Source organism: Nerophis lumbriciformis, linkage group LG19 (assembly GCF_033978685.3).
Source record: "Nerophis lumbriciformis linkage group LG19, RoL_Nlum_v2.1, whole genome shotgun sequence".
Classification (NCBI taxonomy): Eukaryota; Metazoa; Chordata; class Actinopteri; order Syngnathiformes; family Syngnathidae; genus Nerophis; species Nerophis lumbriciformis.
The window spans coordinates 23,027,397-23,047,651 of record NC_084566.2 but is presented as its reverse complement, the minus strand read 5'-3'; the positions used below and the strand labels follow the sequence as shown (position 1 = coordinate 23,047,651).

The following is a 20,255-nucleotide window of genomic DNA, read 5'->3' as shown; positions in this document are numbered from 1 at the left end:
GGAAATTGTGGAAGTAGAGAAACAGGTCTGTAGTTTGTAAAGTGGTGTTTGTCACCAGTCATATGAATTGGTATGACTTTTGCTATTTTCATTTTATCTGGGAGTTTGCCTGTTTGAAATGATAGGTTGCTGATATAGATAGATAGTACTTTATTGATTCCTTCAGGAGAGTTTCCTCAGGAAAATTAAAATTCCAGCAGCAGTGTACAGATAGAGGAGTTGTACAGTCTGATGGCATGTGGGACAAAATAGTTTTTGAGTCTATTAGTCCTGCACTTGGGATGAAGCAGTCTCGCACTGAACAGGCTCCTCTGGCTACTGATAATGCTATACAGAGGGTGACTGGAATCATCCATGATGCTCATTAGTTTTTCTGCCACTCACCAGTGAGTCCAGTTTTATTCCGATTGTAGAGCCGGCCCGCCTGATCAGTTTCTCCAGTCTGGAGCTGTCCTTCTTGCTGCCCCCCCCAGCACACTACGATGTATAACAGAACACTGGCAACCACAGACTGATAATACATCCACAAGAGTTTTTTGCAAATGTTGAAGGAGCGCAGCCTCCTCAGGAAGTACAGCCTACTCTGTGGTAACTCTGTGTTGTCAGTGTTAACAGTCCAGTCCAGCTTGTTGTCCACCCACACCCCAAGGTACCGGTACTTGAATGAGTCCACGGTCTGTACCTTGACTCCCTCGATCACAATAGGTTGTGACCTTGGACTCGACCTCTCAAAGTCAATGACCAGCTCCTTGGTCTTTGACGGATATGTTAAAGGTTTTCAAATCTTTTCAATAACCTTTATCGTTTCCATATCAGTTACGTATCAATCAGTTGAGGTCTTGGATTTACTTTTTTTCACAATATTGATTATTTCCTCTTTTGTCACTCCTTCAAGGAACATAGAGTTGGGGTTTCTATCTATGGTGTCATTCATGTCCTCAACTGACTCGGGATCTGGAATCTTTTCCTCCAGATTTGGTCCAATGTTCAATAAGTACTTATTGAAGCTTTCAACTACTTTGTTCATATTGTCATTTTTTACATTTCCATCTGAGAAGTATTTAGGATAATCCTTTTTAGCACCATTTATAATAATGTTATTTATTATTAAACTATTGCAGACAAAAGACTGGCTTTGAAGTGTAATTAAGACCATTTCAACTTACCGGTATTTGTAATGTGTTATGAAAAGCAAAGCTCTTTGCTACAGCAGTGGCAAGCATTAGAAGAAGCATTCATGTATTATACATTACCATAATCAAGAACAGACAGAAATGTAGCAGAAACAAGTTTCTTTCCACCTTGGAAGGATGCACAATAAACACAAAAATAAACCCCTACTTCCTGATTTACGAAAGGTTTGCATGCACTAAAACACGTGCAAACTTAATTCAAAACAAGTACATACACTATAAACTTGTTTTGAATTATCTGTCATTGGATTCTTTAAAAAGTGGGGAGGGTTGTAACTATTTTTTTTTTAAACCGAGATTATATTTTTAGACCGTATCGCCCAGACCTCGCAAATCGGAAGTGGCAGATTTAGTGACTTCTAACAACTTTGAGGGCTAGAAAGTATAATTGTGAATTGAGACTCCTGTGGAAGAGAGTTTTCTATGTGATTAGGTAATTGAGCAAAGAACTAGAGGCATGTCTTTATGAGAAGTTTTCATTTTACTCGGTGGGAGTTTCATACTTAAGTTATTGTTAGAAAGACATAATGGCTTTCCAGAATTTTGAAGGGTTGTTTTGGTAGTCAATACATCGTCGTGGCTTGGTTGGTAGAGCGGCAGTGCCAGCAACCTGAGGGTTCCTGATTCGATCTCCATCTTCCGCCATCCTAGTCACGTCCTTGAGCAAGACATTTGGGGCTCCCACCATAAGTGTGTGAATGTGGAAACAGTGTCAAAGCGCTTTTAGTACCTTGAAGATAGAAAAGGGCTATACAAGCATAAACCATAATCACTCTAACAAAAAATAATATTGAAATATATTCAGCAGCTTAGCATATGTGGACTTACACTGAAGTGTTTTTTAGCATGTTTAAAAAAAATTAAAATAAATAGAATAAAGAAAAGTGAATATTACCTTGGCGTAAAAAGTTAGGACACCTCTGCTGTAAACCAAGCTGTGAAGTGAAGCGTTTGTCAGGTTCATCTAGCTAAGGTTTGTCACAGGTGATAGTCTATGAGCAAGGAGCTTTTTCCATTTCATCACATCCTGAAAAGGCCTTTTGTACCAAAAATGTAATTTGGCTATTCAGAGACCTTTTATTGCATCTCACAGGGTTTCCAACGGTGCTTGAAATCTGTGAAAGTACTAAAATTTTGGGCTAAGTCTACTTTCTATTAAGACATTAATGAACTTGTCATTTGTTAGATGGAGCTTCCTTGCGGTTTGACCAACCTGGGCAACACGTGCTACATGAACGCCACAGTGCAGTGTCTGCGCTCTGTACCTGAGCTCAAGACAGCGCTCAGAAAGTAAGCACATGTCAACAAGCGCTACTTTAGCACACTGCTAAGCTAGTCTATGTTGATGTCCGTGCATGATCGAGTTGACTGTAGCTGCGTCTCTACAGGTATTCAGGTGCACTGCGGTCCTCAGGTGCCAGCGCACCGTCACAGTACATCACAGCAGGTGGGTATACAATGAATTATGTTTGTAGTTGGTATCCGATTAAAGAGTGCCATTAAGTGAAAAAACTTTTGGACAATACAAAGTGTCTAAAGTCAAGGAGCTTGCTGATGTTTGAATGTTCAGCTCTGCGAGATTTATACGAGACCATGGACAAGACCTCCTCCAGTCTGCCTCCCATCATCTTGCTGCAGTTCCTCCACATGGCCTTTCCACAGTTTGCAGAGAAGGGAGATCAGGGACAGTACATGCAACAGGTTAGCAAGTAACATTATATGGCATCTCCATGTTGTTGACTTACCCCTGTTGTCAGGATGCTAACGAGTGCTGGCTGGAGATGATGAGAGTCCTTCAGCAGAAGCTGGAGCCAATAGAAGCAGAGACTCCAATGGAGGTACAACACATTGTAGCTTCACAATATTCTTCTTCTTATTAACTACATCATGCGTTGTAATGCTCAGACCGAGTCCGAGGGCGCTTCCGCCTCTTCCAAGAAGAACTTCATCGACCAATACTTTGGTGTAGAATTTGAAACAACGTATCCTTTCTGCAGCGTCAGGTCCTCATTTAAAGCTTTCCACTTCATGTTTTCTTTCCTCAAATTGTGCTTAGTATGAAATGCACAGAGTCTGAGGAGGAGGAGCCAATAAAAGGCAAGGAGAGTCAACTTCAACTCAGCTGCTTCATCAATCAAGAAGTCAAGTATCTCGCCACGGGACTAAGGCTGGTATGTACCCGGTGTACCTGAATGCATCACCACCCTAACTGATAAATCCTCTATTCCAGGATTCATTTAAAAAAGCATTCTCCAGGCATAGCCAATTATTATAGGTGCTGAAATTTCTTTATTTAAACCCAAATTGCATTATCTATTCCGATTCTAAATTGATTCCAATATTATCATTATCATTTTAACCGTCAAATAATGCACTTTATTTTAAGTCCATTTCAAATTCGTCATATTTTAAAATACAATTTTGGACTTTTGAATTAAAATGGTGCACATGTTTTAAAATATTTATAATTGTAGTATGTTCCTTTTTAAATTTTGCTAAAATAGCAAAGCAAACAAAAGCTGAAACATTTGTTCCTATTGACAACAAAGGTGTCATATAAAATACTATTTTTAATCAATAATTAATACAATAAGAAATGATCTGTTTCTGGGTTAAACTGCAGCCATTTAGTCTGGTGCTTTAGTGTGTAATTGTAAAAAGTAGTAAACCACTGTCACTTTTAAACCTGAGAAGTACATAATTTTTCATATTCAAATGTGCATCCTGGACAGAAAGTAACTTTCTGTTCTATAGTTGTCATCACCCAAAAGTGAACATTTCATTGTCTTTGTCTAAATCATGTATTTGTGTAAATGTGTGTTGCATGACGATCTGGTTACCAAGGTAACACTTTTTTCCTTCTCCTCTTCAGAGACTTCAGGAAGAAATCACAAAAATGTCCACAAGCTTGGACAGAAATGCTCTTTACATCAAATCTGTAAGTGGCATAAACAACTTTTAAAGACCATCTTAAACTTTCAAAAGAACTAACTGAACTTTTTTTCTCCTACTGCCAGTCAAAGCTGAGTCGTCTTCCTGCCTACTTGACTGTGCAGATGGTTCGTTTTTACTACAAAGAGAAAGAGTCCGTCAATGCCAAAGTCCTCAAGGTTTGCCTCTTGCCTTGATCTTTTAACCCTTGTGCACCCATAGGGCCCAAAACTGGCTTTGCATGTGTTCCTTATATTATGACTCTTCACTTTGAACTTTAGCGGTCTGAAATTTTGCCAGGGAATTTGTTTTTCACAAGCTATTAAAAAAAAATTGCCATGTTGTTAGAATAGGATATATTAAACATTAAGTATATGCACTTTCTTTTGAGAACTATTTTGACCCCATTGATTCTCACTTAAGCTGCTATTTTTAACAGACTGTAATCCTGGTATTTTACCAAGATTACTTTTTTCATAAGAAACAAATTCATCTCATTCTTTACGATTGGAAAAAACCCTGGACAAGTTGCCACCTCATCACAGGGCCAACACAGAGACAACATTCACACTCACATTTAAATCCATCTTATATACCATGGCCAGTGCTGGTCATCTTCCATTAAAGTAATTAGTTAATTAAACAGTCTCCCAAAAAGTAATTGGATTTTTTAACTCAGTTACCTCATTTTAGGAGTAAAGTAACTGTTATTTTTCTTTTTGTTATTTTATATGCCATTACATTCAATAATATCTTTAACGTCAAAGATGTTCATATTAACTGATTAAAGGATAAAAACTCTTCATACTTTATTTTGGAACAGGCTTTTATTTGAACTCAATAGATTGCAGTGTGCCATACAATATGCATATAGATTAAAAAAAACATTAAATATTGAAAGTACAAAACCCAATATGGTACCAAACCTGTTAAGACACAGAGGAACATTTGGCCTTCGAGTAGTGCAATTAATATATGTATACCAAAATACAACCTGAAAAAACTTCTGATAAAACTGTAGCCAAGTTTTGGGCAAAGAAATAACATGCATTCAAGTAAAATGTTTATAAAGGTTCCTGGATGACATTCTGACAGTAAATGGCATACGCGTACTAACAACTAATTTGATAATCGATTCATCTGTCGATTATTACTTCGCGGGTAAAAGAGACACACTACATTTCTATCCTTTCCAGTATTTTATTGAAAAAAAAAAAAAACAGCACACTGGCACTATGTTCTTTCAACTTGCCAAATAAAACAAGGCAACTGTTACAAAAATGTTTTTTTTTTATAAAGTGCACCATTGTCATGCACAATAGCAATAATTTTGCTTGGGGGAATTTCCAACATGGCTACAACCTATTCCAACCATTCTGCAATGTTGGATGCTGAATGTCTTTCCTCTAGATCAGGGGTAGGGAACCTGTGGCTCTTTTGATGACTGCATCTGGCTCTCAGATAAATCTTAGCTGACATTGCTTAACACGATAAGTAATGAATAATTCCGCTGGTAATCACAGTGTTAAAAATAACGTTCAGAATATAAAACATTCTCATGCATTTTAATCCATCAATCCATTTTCTTCCGCACCTGTTCATTAATGGTAAGAAGTATTTTATTTATTATTGGTTAACTTCAGAATAACAATGTTATTAAAAAGAATAGGAGACTTATACTCTAAAAATGTTGGTCTTACTTAAAAATGCACGCATTTAGTTGTATTCAGTGTTAAAAAAATACTATATGGCTCTCACGGAAATACATTTTAAAATATTTGGCTTTCATGGCTCTCTCAGCCAAAAAGGTTCCTGACCCCTGCTCTAGTGGCTTGGTCGTAAGGCAGATTGACTTCATGTTCCATTCGTCTCCAATGTAATGGCATGTATTGCCAAGGTGGCTACACTTGTCCACACGTCAGTAGTGAGAGCAAGTTTGCTCTGGGTGGCTTTTATGTCAGCCTACACTGCTTGGAATGTCTGCTCGTACTTCCTCTCCATCACTTTGGTAAAATGGGTCCTCGAGGGAAGAGTGTAACCAGGGTTGAGGACGTGAATAATTTTTCTAAAACCTTCATCCTCCACCATTGATAGTGGCCTCATGTCAGTTAGCAACATATTCAGGATAGCATCAGTCAATGCAGCCACTTACTGTGGTGTGCACACCTTCCTTTGTACCAAGTCACTAATGCTGGCTTGTTTATTTCTGAAATGAGAGAAACCATACAATGAACGTACATAGTAGCATCATTTACATGTAACTTAATACATACCTAGTTGATTTCATTAATCATTTCTGACGTAAAAGGCAAATACGCCACCACATTAAAAAAAAAGCTAAATGAAATAAATGGACATTGGAGATGCAGCATACACCAATAATAAGACAGAAATGTAACTAATCAGAACTGATCAGATATTGTACACGTTTGTTGTGAATAATAAAGACTTCATTTTAGACTGCCTCTGAATAATAGCATGAAATATTCCAGCACCTTCATAACGTTTAGTTATACTAAAGCGTCACTCAAATCTAAATATATTTATATAGCTTTATTCCATGATGAAACCAACCTAAAATATTTCTGTCCGTTACGTTTATTTCCAAATTGGTAACCGTGCATTTTCTCTCTCAAAACGGCTGGAGACACATTATCAGCCCCGCGTTGCAACAAAGGGATAACGTTAACGTTACTCACAAAACAGGGAGCAGGTGGGTATAAGGGGTTTTGTCCAAGGGCACAATAACAGCAGCAGCGACAAAGATTGCAAAAGCGGGAAACAAACCTGAAAGTTGCTGCTTGGTTGGTAGAATATACATTCACGTAAGTAGTTGATGTCATTACATCTTAGAATTCGTAATAGGCTAGATTGTGTAAAATACATTGGAAAGTTAGCGCCCTCTAGGCATCTGTAAATGTAAATGCAAACAGCCTCTTAAGCTTGTACAAGGGTTCATCTGGAAGGATCCTGGCATGATGATGATGATGTTTGTGTTCCAGGACGTGAAGTTCCCCCTTCTGCTGGACGTGTACGAGCTGTGTACTGCCGAGGTGCAGGAGAGCATGCTGGCTGTCAGGTCAAAGTTTAAGGAGATGGAGGACAAGAAGTTGGAGAAGCAGCAACAGAAGGTGAGGACATGAACGCTATCATTCTAAGTCTACCTTTCTTCACACCTTGTCCTTCAAACAGCTGACAAAGAAAACTACAGTCAAAGAAGTCAAGTATCAACCTTTTTCTTTCCCTGATGGTAAGTGAAACATGTTAGTGAGCATGTGCAGCACGTTTTGCATTTTATTAAGATTATTGGCTGGCACAGACGTTGGCTCCAACAACAGCGGTTACTACGACCTTCAGGCAGTGTTGACACATCAAGGTCGCTCCAGCTCGTCAGGTCATTACGTGGGTTGGGTGAAGAGGAAAGAAGGTGGGTGCTTTGCTCCTTTTGATACGGCCGTTCTTTAACGTTGTCCTTAAAGCTTCTGATTGGTTACAGACGAGTGGGTGAAGTTTGACGACGACAAAGTGAGCGTGGTTTCTCCAGAGGACATCCTCAGACTGTCTGGTGGTGGTGACTGGCACATAGCGTACGTTCTGCTCTACGGACCGCGACGGCTGGAAATATTGGAGGAGGTGGAGGAACAATAGTGTCTGGCTGGCCAGGAGGGGGCGACACACAACAAATTGTCATCTACAGTCATGTCACCTCCGCTTCCTGTAAACTTAAAATAGTGAGCTTAAAAACATGGACTGGATGAAAGAGCAGATGTTTTCTACACATTGTCTATTTTTAAAGCCTTTGACTTGGTGCTTGTCATGGCTTTGCCTTTTGCTCACGTCCTCTCCTGCTCAACTTCTCTGCCAAATACAAGTCTTACTGTGTAAAAATGTAATGGTTCACTTTGTTTCTCTGAGCAGTAACACTCATCTCTACTCTGTTGTAAGTTATTTAAGACTGATGATGGCTTTTCATAAGTGCTGAAAATAAAACCAAAATATGCCCTTATGTAGCAAAACCTTTAATCAGTCAGCTCGGAAACTAAACACTTTCTACACTCAACTCACTCCATACAAAAACATGTTTTGGCCTGACACCACACTTAAAAAAAAAAAAAAAGTTTCAAGTTCTCAGGCCTCACTGAGGCCATCCGCCAACTTGCAGAAGCCAGCAGCATTGAGGGCCACTACCAAGTTTTCTACAGTGGCCTGAGCCCCTTCACGGTCCTGCCAGGTGACCAGCAGCAGTTTGGCTTGGATGTCCACATCGTCGCTCTCGGCCTCAATCTCACGCAGCTCGGCTGCCCTCATGTCCAAGTGAGAGACCAGCATCTTCCAGCGTGCGCCCATTTTGGACGCAATGTCATCCATCTGCTGGTTGCTCACTAGTTTGCTAGGCATGCTTGGACCTGCACAGAACATATTTAAAAGGACAATGTAATGATTGTGAGACAAGGTCATAACCAAACTAATAAACACTATTAATTAGTTGTAGTAAATGTTACTAATATAAAAATATATTTACATGATTTTTCTAAAAGTCATAATGCAGTTATTGTAGTCTTACTTAAAGTTGTAATATCAATAAAGTACATAGCTTAAAATATTTTAAGTTAAAATAAGTCCAATATTGTGTTACTTGACTCACTGTCGTTGCTGTCTTTGAGCAGATTGTCTCCATTTTCATCATCGTCATCTTCGCCAGTTTTAATCTCCTCAGAAGGAATGTCCTTCTGTGTAGCAAAAACGTGACATGAGCATTGAGTTCTTGACTGCAAGGTGTGATGTGAGCGCTCCTTACTGGTAGCTCCTTGGCCAGCTTGCTGACCATACTGTCCAAGTACTCTGCCAGGCTGTTGAACTTCTGGTTGGTGGGCTGAAAAAAGTGAGGACTTCTTCTGGACAACAGCCTCAGCGCTCGCCAGCCGTAGTTTGGATTCCGAACAACTCTGCAACCCAAAGACCTCGTTAGGAAAAGTGGAAAAAGGAAGAAAAAAAAAAAGAGCTGATCTTACTTGTACTCCTCTTCCACCATGTTGACAGGGTCGGCCTGCTCGATGGCCTCAGCAAAGAACTCATCAAGTGAAGGCATGAACTCCCTGCATCAACATCATCAAAAAATACATCCCACCTACATCACCTCACACACCTTTTTTTAAAAATGTTTATACCTGTTCTCTGACTTGCAGGCATCAAGATTGTCCAAGTTGAGGTTCCACAGGCGAGTCAGTTCATCACTGAAAAATTACACATTGAGTCACTTTACTATTTTTGTGCAGGTTGGGAGTTATGATAACTGGTGGGAGGAGCTTTTGCATCAATTACATGACACATACATGTGTGTGAGCAACCTTACCATGGACTTTGTGTATTATTTTGAGTCACGTGGTTAATTTCAATTATGCACGATGGCGTTCATCATAAATAACTGGCAGTGGGAGCGATTGCATTCATTACATCACATGTTTAGGTTGTGTGTGTTTGTGCATGGGATGACTGTGTGTATTATTTTGAGTCACTATTATTTTGCAGGGCAGCAGTTAATAACTGTCAGGAGGAGCGCACGCATTAGTTACGCGACACGCCTGCATGTGCTGGTGTGTGATGTGTCCACTGTTTATTTCTAATATGCAAGGTGGCAATTATTAATAACTGGTGGGCGGAGTTACTTTCTTTCAAAAGTGAGTGAACCCTAGAACTTCAACTGAGGATTATTTTGAGCCCTTCCGTTTGTGCTCGGTAGCAGTTATCGTTAATAACCGGCAGGAGGAGCAATCGCAACAATTTCATGACGCGCCCACGTTTCTCGTGCAAGTTGGCGATTATCAATAACTGGTCGGAGGAGAGATTGCTACAAATATATGACATACCTACTTTGTACTGACGCATGTGCGAGTGAGCTGTGGATTATTTTGAGTGAATTTCTATAATCAAAAGTGGTTAGTAATAAAATGCTGGGTGGAGTAATGACATGAATCATGTGGTGTGTGTCAGAGTGCATCATGGACTTTCATTTTTTTTGGGACTATTTTCCTCAATTGTGCTCGTGGTGATAATCCTGAATTAACTATTAACTGGCAAGAGGAGCTATTGCTATAAATATATGAAATATCTACTTTGTGCTGGCGAGTTCAGACTTTGACTGTGTGGATTATTTGCCATTCTGTGTTTTCTATAATAAAAAGGTGGTGGATATCATTAACATATGGGAGGAGCAATTACATGAATCACGTCATATGTCTGTGTTGGAGAGTGTGTCATTGACTTAACATTCGTTGTTTATGTCTACTTACTTCAATTGTGCAGGATGGTACTACAAATGAACGAATCATTAACTGGCGAGCGGAGTGACCACTGTAAATACATGACACATCTACATCGTACTCACGTGTGTGACCGAGCTCAGGCTTGGACTGTGTGGATTATTTTGAGTCATTTTGTGTATTTCTATATTGAAATGCGGTGATTATCATCAATATACTGGGAGGAGCAATCGCATGAGGTATACTCAAGCATTACAGTACGGTCCAATAATCCAGATTTTGGGTGCCGAGTGAGAATTCATCCTTACTTCCCCATGAAGATCTTTCTGTCGGGTCCTTTTCCCAGGAAGTCTTCTGGAGCCGCTCGCTTCCTGGTGGGCCTTTTAGGTTTGTCATCAGTGGGCCTGACGTGAAACAAGCGAGTGGAGAAAATGTCGGCGAGGACATCAAACACAAAATATGGAGAAGACGGCGCTTTATTGTACCGTTCCCTCACAAAACTTGGACAGCCTTCATTTTTCCAAGCGTTCCAGTTGTCTTCTGTGTTGAGGATGTGCTGTCAGGAATGAAGCCTCACTGTTAATTGTTGTTAATTAGCAGTATTTCCAAGATGGTGACTCACCTCCACCATGGTGGCAAACTTGTCCCCATCAGGAGGAATCTCACCGAGAAGCTGCAAGAGGTCAGAGGTCGGCGTCATAAAATAAAAGCGCGGGCATTTGTGCTCACCTGATAAACCAGCTTAGTGGTGTCCTCGATCCAGGCGGTCTGGTCGTCGTTCAACGCGCAGGTGGAGCTGTGGCGTCATCAGAGACCACGTGGTTACGAGTTGCTATATTTCACATTTTCAGGTCTCCAAAAGTTACCTTCTGAATTTAACTTGGCCTTTCAAGTACTGGAAGAGGATCAAGTACTGCAGCAGAATGTGACGCCGGAAGTTACTGTCGCTCAGCTGCAAGTCCATCAGCTGCACACACAAGGCACATGACAAACTACGCGACAACAATCACTTCAACACAAAGAGTCTAAGTATAGTTTCATTTCAACCAATAAAGTCACAACACCTTTATTTTGCTTCTGAATGTGTCTATTTTAATTTGTATGTATTCTTTTTTTTTGTTTTATTACTATATCCTAGGGGTGTAACGGTATGTGTATTTGTATTGAACCGTTTCGGTACGGGGGTGTCGGTTCGGTTCGGAGGTGTACCGAACGAGTTTCCACACGGACATATTAAGTAGCGTAACGCACGTTGTGTAAACAATGCACACCGAGGCACAACACACGGCATGCTAGCAGCTAATGGGCTAGGATAGACTGACCATACGTCCTCTTTTCACCGGAGCTGTCAGGGCGGAGTTTCTTAAATGCCTCGAATGTCCGGCATTTTGAGTTAGGGGTTGCGTGTATTTTCAATGTACGTTCAGGGTTAAGAAGGGGTTGAAAACAAAACAAACAGTTCGTGCAGCAGCATTGGTGAGGGAGGGGCAGAGACAGAGAGAGCGAGAGAGTTATGATAAACGCGCATGCGTCGCCAGGCTCTGCTTTTTATCCATAGATTTAATTTTTTATTATCCATAAGAGGGGTGTCAAAAGTGTGCACAGCTAATGTTTTAAAGGCCCACGGCACATTCTAAAAATACTACTAAAATAAACAAAAACATAACAAAAGTGAAATAAAAAAGCTTAAAAGGTTGAATGTAATTTAGAAAAAGTTGCAATGTTGACTAATAAAACAAAGCTGTTTTTCTTTCTTACAAACTGTCATTGCTCAAAACATAATATTGAATCAAAATCAATATTATTATGAATTATTGACCTATCCAAGGTTCCGACTATTTTACATCAAATATTCCACTAAGAAAAATATTTTTGGTGGAAGATTTTGCAAATTTGGTAAATAAATAACCCAAAAATGTATATTTTGTTGTTTTCGTGCTGTACCGAAAATAAACCGAACCGTGACCTCTAAACTGAGGTACGTACCGAACCGAAGTTTTTGTGTACCGTTACACCCCTACTATTTCCTCTATAACTTTTTTGCACACTCTTGGCATTCTCTCGATGAGCTTCAAGAAATGGTTTTCACTTCACAGGTGTGCTTGAAGCTCATCGAGAGAATGCCAAGAGTGTGCAAAGCAGTAATCAGAGCAAAGGGTGGCTATTTTGAAGAAACTACAATACAAAACATGTTTTCAGTTATTTCACCTTTTTTTGTTAAGTACATAACTTCACATGTGTTCATTCATAGTTTTGATGCCTTCAGTGACAATCTACAATGTCTACAATAGTCATGAAAATAAAGAACACGTATTGAATGAGAAAGTGCGTCCAAACTTTTAGCTTGTACTGTATATACATTTACAGTACATATATACAGATGCTATATTTTGATTTGCATATTAAACCATGTGAGAGAAAAGAAAGTCAAAACAAGGCAGGAACAACTCCTGGTTTGATCTGACAAATGCATTTTGCACCAAAACTGGACTTTGGGGGAAATGTATTTGATAAAATCCAACAGCAAGAATAGACACTTGAAAGGCAATTTAAAATAAATAAAGAATAGTGAACAACAGGCTGAATAAGTGTACGTTATATGAGGCATAAATAACCAACTGAGAACGTACCTGGTATGTTAACGTAACATATTATGGTAAGAGTCATTCAAATAACTATAACATATAGAACATGCTATACGTTTACCAAACAATCTGTCACTCCTAATCGCTAAATCCCATGAAATCTTATAAGTCTTGTCTCTTACGTGAATGAGCTAAATAATATTATTTGATATTTTACGGTAATGTGTTAATAATTTCACACATAAGTCGCTCCTGAGTATAAGTCGCACCCCCGACCAAACTATGAAAAAAACTGCGACTTATAGTCCGAAAAATACGGTAATGTGAATGCTTCATCTAAAAATAACAAAATATAAAGAAGAGCCCACCTTCTCATTAGTGAGGAACTTAGCAAAGTAAACGTGTTCTCCGCTGGACGCTCGGAGCTCCTCCAGCTTCTTCTTAGTGGCCTGCATGTCGTCCAGTTTGAAGCTCTTGAACACCGCCAAGGTCTCGTCTGAGTACTGCAGGCGTCAGAGGACAAGCAATGAGCTTCCGACGTTCATCAACCATTTAGTGCTGCATTTAAATACCTTGAGGAAAGTCATCCAGGACACTTTCTCGTAGCACTGCAGTGGGTTTCTGAAGTAGTCCTGCAGCGTCCAGAACTTTCTGTACAGGTTGTAGTCGATGGGAATGGAACTGGAAGCACATCTGATTGAGTGACAAGCGCTGACTCATCACTACTTGACTAGGGATGTCCCGATCCGATATTGATATCGGAAATCAGTCCGATATTAGCCAAAAAAGTGAATATCGGATTTTATCGGACTGAATCTAAAAACTCTGATATAAGCGCTCCGATATAAGCTGTCCATTTACCACTGCAGCACGTCTATAATAGGTGACTCTGGTTTGATCACACTCCAACACAGTAGGTGGCGGCCATGCCCCTTAATTAACGTTGGTGCTGGCCGCGGAAGAAGAGCGTCTTTGATGCACAGCCCACGTGATCACAACAACGACAACGCGTGTGCTTGCAGCAAAGTGTAGTGATGTCGGCTGTGTGGAAGTATTTTAACCTAAACTCGGACAAAGACGTTGCCGCTAAATTCAACATTTGTCAGGCGCAAGTGTCCCGTGGAGGGACAGAACCGGGAAGGTTCAATACAAGCAACCTCATCGCACATTTGAAAAAACACCACAAAAAAGAACATGAGGATTTTCGCGAGAGCAGCAAGGCGAAGCTTCAGCAACCCACGCTGGCCGAAAGCTTTGCAAGACGTGACAAACTACCACGGGACAGCAAAAAGGCAATGGCCATAACAGAAAAGATAGCCCAGTTTATTGTGCTTGAGGACCAGCCCGTCGGTGGTGAGTAATGTCGGGTTTAAACGCTTAATGGAGCACCTCAAACCTCGCTACATTATTCCTAGCCGCCACTACATTGTAGACAAAACTATACTATCCAACATATGCTGACAGTAAAAAAATAACTGAAGTGAACTTGAATTGTTTGCACTTTAAAACGTTTTTTTTTATTGGATTTATTTTGGTTATTTTTCAGGGTCTTCTAATTTATTTTTAATTTATTCTATTCAATTGTATAATTATGTTGGTATTAGTGGTTATTTTGCACTTTAAATATAACATTTTGTTTTTATTGGATTTGTTGAGGTAATACTCTTATGTTGAAGGTTAAAATTTATGTAACCAATTGGTTAATAATAAATGGGTCAGTTTTTCCTATACCTACTCTTGCTGACTATTGTTTTCTGTTTTAACACTACAACATCAGTAACAGTAACATCACTTTATCAAGCCTTTGCTAACATTCCACACAACAAAATAAGGAATAAATATATGTATGATTCGTGCCTATATCGTATCGTATTGATATCGGTATCGGCCAATACTCAATGCTACAATATCGGTATCGTATCGGAAGTGAAAAAGTTGTATCGGGACATCCCTATACTTGACAGTAGTGTACTTACCACGATGCTGGTGCATCCTCCTCTCCCATTTCTCCTTCCTCCACCTCCATGCTGTCTTCCTTCTCTTCCGTGTGCTACAAAAAGTATAACTACTTCAGCAACACAATCAAGCAAATCACACATTTGGATTATGTAAAGCTCCTTTTACTTTTTGCCCAAAAGTGCTTTCGCCTTCATTTTTGTTAAAGACAGTCACATTGTCCAGGTTGAACTGGCTCTGTAGATTTAGACCTGCAACACAACACAACACACACATTGTCAGCACTGCATAGAAGGATACTGCATTACAAAAACACCATTATGGGTCTGATTTACTAACATCCAAACACCACGTGGTAAAGAGCATGTGCCAACAATAAAATAGCGTGTACTATTAGTGCGATTTACTAAGACTGCGTGCGAAATTGAAAAGTGGGTCAGACCGCCTTATTTAAAAGGAGGATTTTGCGTGTACTACACGGGGCAACACCACTAACACCTATCTGCTGCATATTCATGTTATCATGCGCCAACCTGCGACTTTTGCAAAGCATTCAAACGCGCCGGCGACATCTACCACGTTTTATGGCCATTTTAGAAGCAGTTGTGAATTTAATCTACATTGAAACCACTTTTGTTTTAGCCGCTGAAGGTGCAATGGAGGGAGACTGCACTTACTATGCTCAAAACACAAAAATGCATACTTCAAAAAGTATTTTAGAATAAGAAATATTTTAATACATATATGTGGAAAAAACGTCATTAAAAATATACTCAAGGACACCAAAATGCATCAATTGAATTTGTTTTGATCAGCCCTTAAAGTCCTCTAGCAGCTATAAAATTATGCTTTTGAATAGACCAGGGGTATCAAACGTACGGCCCATGGGCCGGATTAGGCCCACAAACAGGTTTTATCCGGCCCACGGGATGACTTCGCTAAGTAAAAAAATTAGACGAAATTTTCGAATGAAAGAAACTGCTGTTCTAAATGTGTCTACTAGATGTCCCAATAGCAATTCTTTGTATCTTTGTAGATGATGCTACATATGTAAAAATAAATAAACCACATGATGTTAGTGCACCAGTCAAGGAAGATGATCAAACTACATAAATAACATCCTGTAATTTGATTTTGATATTTTTTTATCTTGATAGAGTGAAAGTTAACACCAATGAGTTGACTGATATACTGATATACTCACATAATTCATTCAGAAAGTATAAATAACGACAAAGATAGAATATTATTAACCGCATGTATGTGTAAAAAAAACCACAACAACATTATGATTTGTACATTTTCAATTCCATTTTTAAACAAAGAAAACAATATGAAGTTGTCTTTGTTTTTTAAGTTATCGTGCCGTGATTTTACCAGTCAGGCCCACTAGGGAGTAAATTTTTCTCCAGGTGGCCCCCAATCTAAAATGAATTTGACACCCCCGGAATAGACGATATGTCTAAAAATGTGTATTTCTACAGTCCAAAATGTTGACACGCACACAAACATCGACATCAGGCCTGAAAAAAACATGTCAGTCGATCCGCCCGACAATATGTATATCTCATGCACCAAAATAAGTAAAAAAAACTAAACACAAACTTACAAAGAGTGGATAATTATTACTGTAAAAAAAGTGTGTTTCATTATGCCCATGACATCAGCAGACGGTGTTAAAAGAGCATGGGAACAGGAACTAAGAACAACAATACCCAAACAGCAATGGGAACGGACACTTTCTCAAATTCACAGTTGCTCAATTAACAGCAGATGTAGGCTCATGCAGTTTAAAGTGATTCATCGTTTTTATTACTCCAAGGTCTTATTACACAAATTTTATCCTGATACATCTCCACTTTGGGATAAATGTAAATCTGCTGAAGGATCACTGTCTCATTCGTTTTGGGAATGTCCAATTATTCAATCATTTTGGTCCAGCATTTTCGTCTTTTACTCGGGGGTATATCAGAGAAAACTTGTTCCTGACAGGGATATAATCTTGTTTGGGTGGTCTTCAGAAACACAAAAACTTCCAAAATATATTACAGCTGTGTTGCTTCTCGGGACGGTCTTGGCCAAAAGACTCATTCTCAAAGAGTGGAAAAACCCATCTGCACCCAACTTCAGGAACTGGCTAAATGAACTTGTGAATGTAATGACTCTTGAAAAAATAAGATTTATAAACTCTACAAATATGAATAAATGGGAACTAACCTGGAAACCTTTACTGACATATATTGAATCATAACTTATAGACATAAAAAAAAATTTAAAAAAAAAATCGCCATATCTTTTTTGTAGTTGTATTCCTTTTTTATTATTATTATTATTTTTTGTATTGATCCCACACTACTATTGCTTTTTTGTGTCACTTTTGATATGGTTTTGTCACGGTTTACTTGCTTTTTTTTGTGACTTTTTATTTTGTATTTTTTTTGCATCTGATCAAGCCCTGTGACTTTTTTCTTCTTTTTTAAGTGTGAACGGTGGAGAGGTCCTCGGGAGGTGATCTTGTGATCACTTCCTGAGGATCCTTGATGCCGAGGAATATTCATCCATCTTGCTATGGTCTAGATAGCCTGCTGATCCTGAGCCAGAGCGGGATGGATGGATATACAGTACATACAATATCTGGGTATTTTTTCTAATAATGTCTATACTGTAAAACTTGAGTTGTTAAAGTTCAAGTGCACGTGAGTGTGTATGAGTGGATGTGTTTGCGTGAGCAAAGTATGACTGTCAAATGTGATTTTAACTGTAAAATTCAATAAAACATATTTGCAAAAAAAAAAAAAAAAAGTGTTATGACGAGACATACAGTGGAATCAATGTTCTTACCAGATTTTTCCGACAAAGGGAAAAGACGCGCCAGGAACAGTTGGATCCGCCCACAGAAAACTGTATTCTGAGACTTGGACAGCCGCCGTAAAAGATCTACAATTTTGACAAAATAAATGAGTGACTTTGATAAAGAATGCAATATGAAGATATAAATATGGAACAATAATTGCTTACCATTACACATCCTCAACAAGTAGTTCTTGCCAGCAGTGTAAAATGAGCTCTGTAAGAGAGGGCGGATTTAAAATAGGTACATGTTTTAAGCATAAAAAATTCAAGGCTTCGTTTACAGATTTCCAGGTGGAAACATTCTCTTCAACAAAGGAGAAGATTTTGTCGCACTGGTCGAGAGGAAGACTGTCCAGGACATCTCCTAGCAGGATGAAAGGAGTCGTAGCAGAGCAGATCCCTGCATGGACACATGTTTATTATTGCGGGGGTTATTTACAGTTTTTACAGTAAAATAGTTATATTAAAATGTTAGCACAACAAGCTATCCATACACTTGGGTAAAACAAAATCCATCCTATTTGGGTCCCAAATCAACCTTAAGAAAGTCAATGACTTCACTATTAAAGTGGGTGACATTGTTATCACCAGGAAAGATGAGGTCACCTACCTAGGTTCCATTCTAGAGGCTAATCTTTCCTGTGATAAAATGGCAACAAAGGTAATCAAAAAGGTCAACCAACAAACAAGATTTCTCTACAGAATCTCCTCTCTGGTCAACAAAAGCACCATGAAGATTCTAGCGGGAACTCTCATTCAACCCTTTTTCGATTACGCATGCACCTCCTGGTACCCTAGCACCTCCAAAACCCTCAAATCTAGACTCCAAACATCCCAGAACAAGCTCATTAGGTTACTTCTAGACCTCCACCCCAGATCACACTTCACTCCTACCCACTTCTCCAAAGTGGGCTGGCTCAGGGTGGAGGACAGAGTAAAACAACTTGCACTGAGCCTAGTCTATAAAATTCGCTACACCTCCCTGATACCGAAGTACACGTCAAACTACTTCCAGAACGTAAATGACCGCCATAACCACAACACCAGGGGGAGCTCCACAAACCACGTTAAACCCAGATTCCGATCTAACAAAGGTCTTAACTCATTCGCCTTCTATGCCACATCAATGTGGAATGCACTCCCAACAGGTGTAAAAGAAAGTGCATCTCTATCCTCCTTGAAAAAAACCGCAATAAAGGAACACCTCCAGGCAACTACAACCCTAGACTAACACCCTCCCCCCTCCACATCCCACCTCCCCGTATTGTAATTACCGTATTTTTCGGACTATAAGTCGCAGTTTTTTTCATAGTTTGGCCGGGCTCCAGTGCGACTTATATATGTTTTTTTCCTTCTTTCTTATGCATTTTCGGCAGGTGCGACTTATCCTCCAGTGCGACTTATACTCTGAAAAATACGGTAATCAAATGTAAATAATCAAATGTATATACTTGTTCTTATGCTTTCTGAGCTCACTATGTTCACTGCTCGCTGTACATATCCTACCAAGTCAGACCTACCGGTACACTGTTTCAATGTCAAATTCTCAGATGATATAATTGTTGATGACTGAAGTGCTGATATCAACCAAATCTAACCCCCCTGATTGTATATACTCTGATGATTAACTTGTGTGATGACTGTATTATGCTGATAGTATATATTTGTACCATGAATTGATTAACACTTAAACACTTGTTTAAGTGTTTTTCAACACTTAAACAAGTTGAAAAACTTATTCGGGTGTTACCATTTAGTGGTCAATTGTACGGAATATGTACTGTACTATCTACTAATACAAGTTTCAATCAATCAATCAATCAATCAATCAAAGCATACCTTCAGTGACTACATCAATACTCATGAAGATTAGAGTCAGGTAGTCGTCACAGCTCGTCGTTTGGTCGACCTGCAGATACAAAAACGGATTCACCTCACATTTTGAAGCATATCTGGATGAAAACAAAACATTTTTAATGGTCTCTTACAATTTGCTCTCCGAGACTTCCCCTAAAAGCTTGGTCAAGTGTGGTCTTCTTTTCGGTTTCACTAACCAGCGAGAAAACAAGCGGTTCACTAACGTACATGTTTGGTATTCATTGCTGAATAAATGTTGCTACTTACTTCCCGGGGATTTGATTGAAAGAGTTTAGTATTAGTTTGCAGCTTTTCCCCGTCAGTGCTTGTTTGATGGACGCCTGCGAGAAGAATATGTAATGAAACATTAGCATTAGCTACATGCTAGGTGAGTAAACATGAATAAAACAGCACTAAAAAGCTCTCGTTTATCGAATAACAATAAGCATGATAAAAACGCGTTAACTAATAGTATTCGATAAGTAAATACAGATGAACAAATTCCCCCACCGAAAACTTGTCTTTAGCTTCGACAAAATTGAACAAGGGAGGCGACATTTTTACACTCCGGAAACCGGACGTCGTATCAAACTGCTTCCGGGTCGAGAGTTGCTGTTGAT

The 20,255-nt window shown here is 39.2% G+C and overlaps 2 protein-coding genes across 2 annotated transcripts in view; one reads left to right on the top strand and one right to left on the bottom strand.

Moving 5' to 3' along the window:
• Nucleotides 1-8,130, top strand: part of usp14 (ubiquitin specific peptidase 14 (tRNA-guanine transglycosylase)) — a 17,181-nt gene extending 9,051 nt beyond the window's left edge. Inside the window, exons 5-16 of the mRNA XM_061979276.2 lie at nt 2,380-2,483; nt 2,582-2,640; nt 2,764-2,894; nt 2,951-3,031; nt 3,099-3,175; nt 3,250-3,364; nt 4,066-4,131; nt 4,211-4,303; nt 7,127-7,255; nt 7,317-7,374; nt 7,444-7,551; nt 7,621-8,130. Coding sequence (XP_061835260.1) covers nt 2,380-2,483; nt 2,582-2,640; nt 2,764-2,894; nt 2,951-3,031; nt 3,099-3,175; nt 3,250-3,364; nt 4,066-4,131; nt 4,211-4,303; nt 7,127-7,255; nt 7,317-7,374; nt 7,444-7,551; nt 7,621-7,772 — 1,173 coding nt within the window. The 3' untranslated portion in view covers nt 7,773-8,130. The remainder of the gene's footprint in view (nt 1-2,379; nt 2,484-2,581; nt 2,641-2,763; nt 2,895-2,950; nt 3,032-3,098; nt 3,176-3,249; nt 3,365-4,065; nt 4,132-4,210; nt 4,304-7,126; nt 7,256-7,316; nt 7,375-7,443; nt 7,552-7,620) is intronic.
• Nucleotides 8,128-20,255, bottom strand: thoc1 (THO complex 1). Its single transcript, XM_061979275.2, has 21 exons — nt 20,146-20,255; nt 19,903-19,976; nt 19,767-19,827; nt 19,618-19,687; nt 18,060-18,178; nt 17,944-17,992; nt 17,767-17,862; nt 15,094-15,176; nt 14,946-15,019; nt 13,542-13,650; nt 13,338-13,472; nt 11,251-11,351; nt 11,114-11,180; nt 11,007-11,057; nt 10,870-10,940; nt 10,693-10,788; nt 9,293-9,358; nt 9,137-9,220; nt 8,923-9,070; nt 8,770-8,854; nt 8,128-8,530 (listed from the first exon to the last, which is right to left on the bottom strand). The coding sequence occupies exons 1-21, from the start codon at nt 20,191-20,193 to the stop codon at nt 8,253-8,255; spliced, it is 1,965 nt and encodes a 654-aa protein (XP_061835259.1). The 5' UTR covers nt 20,194-20,255; the 3' UTR covers nt 8,128-8,252.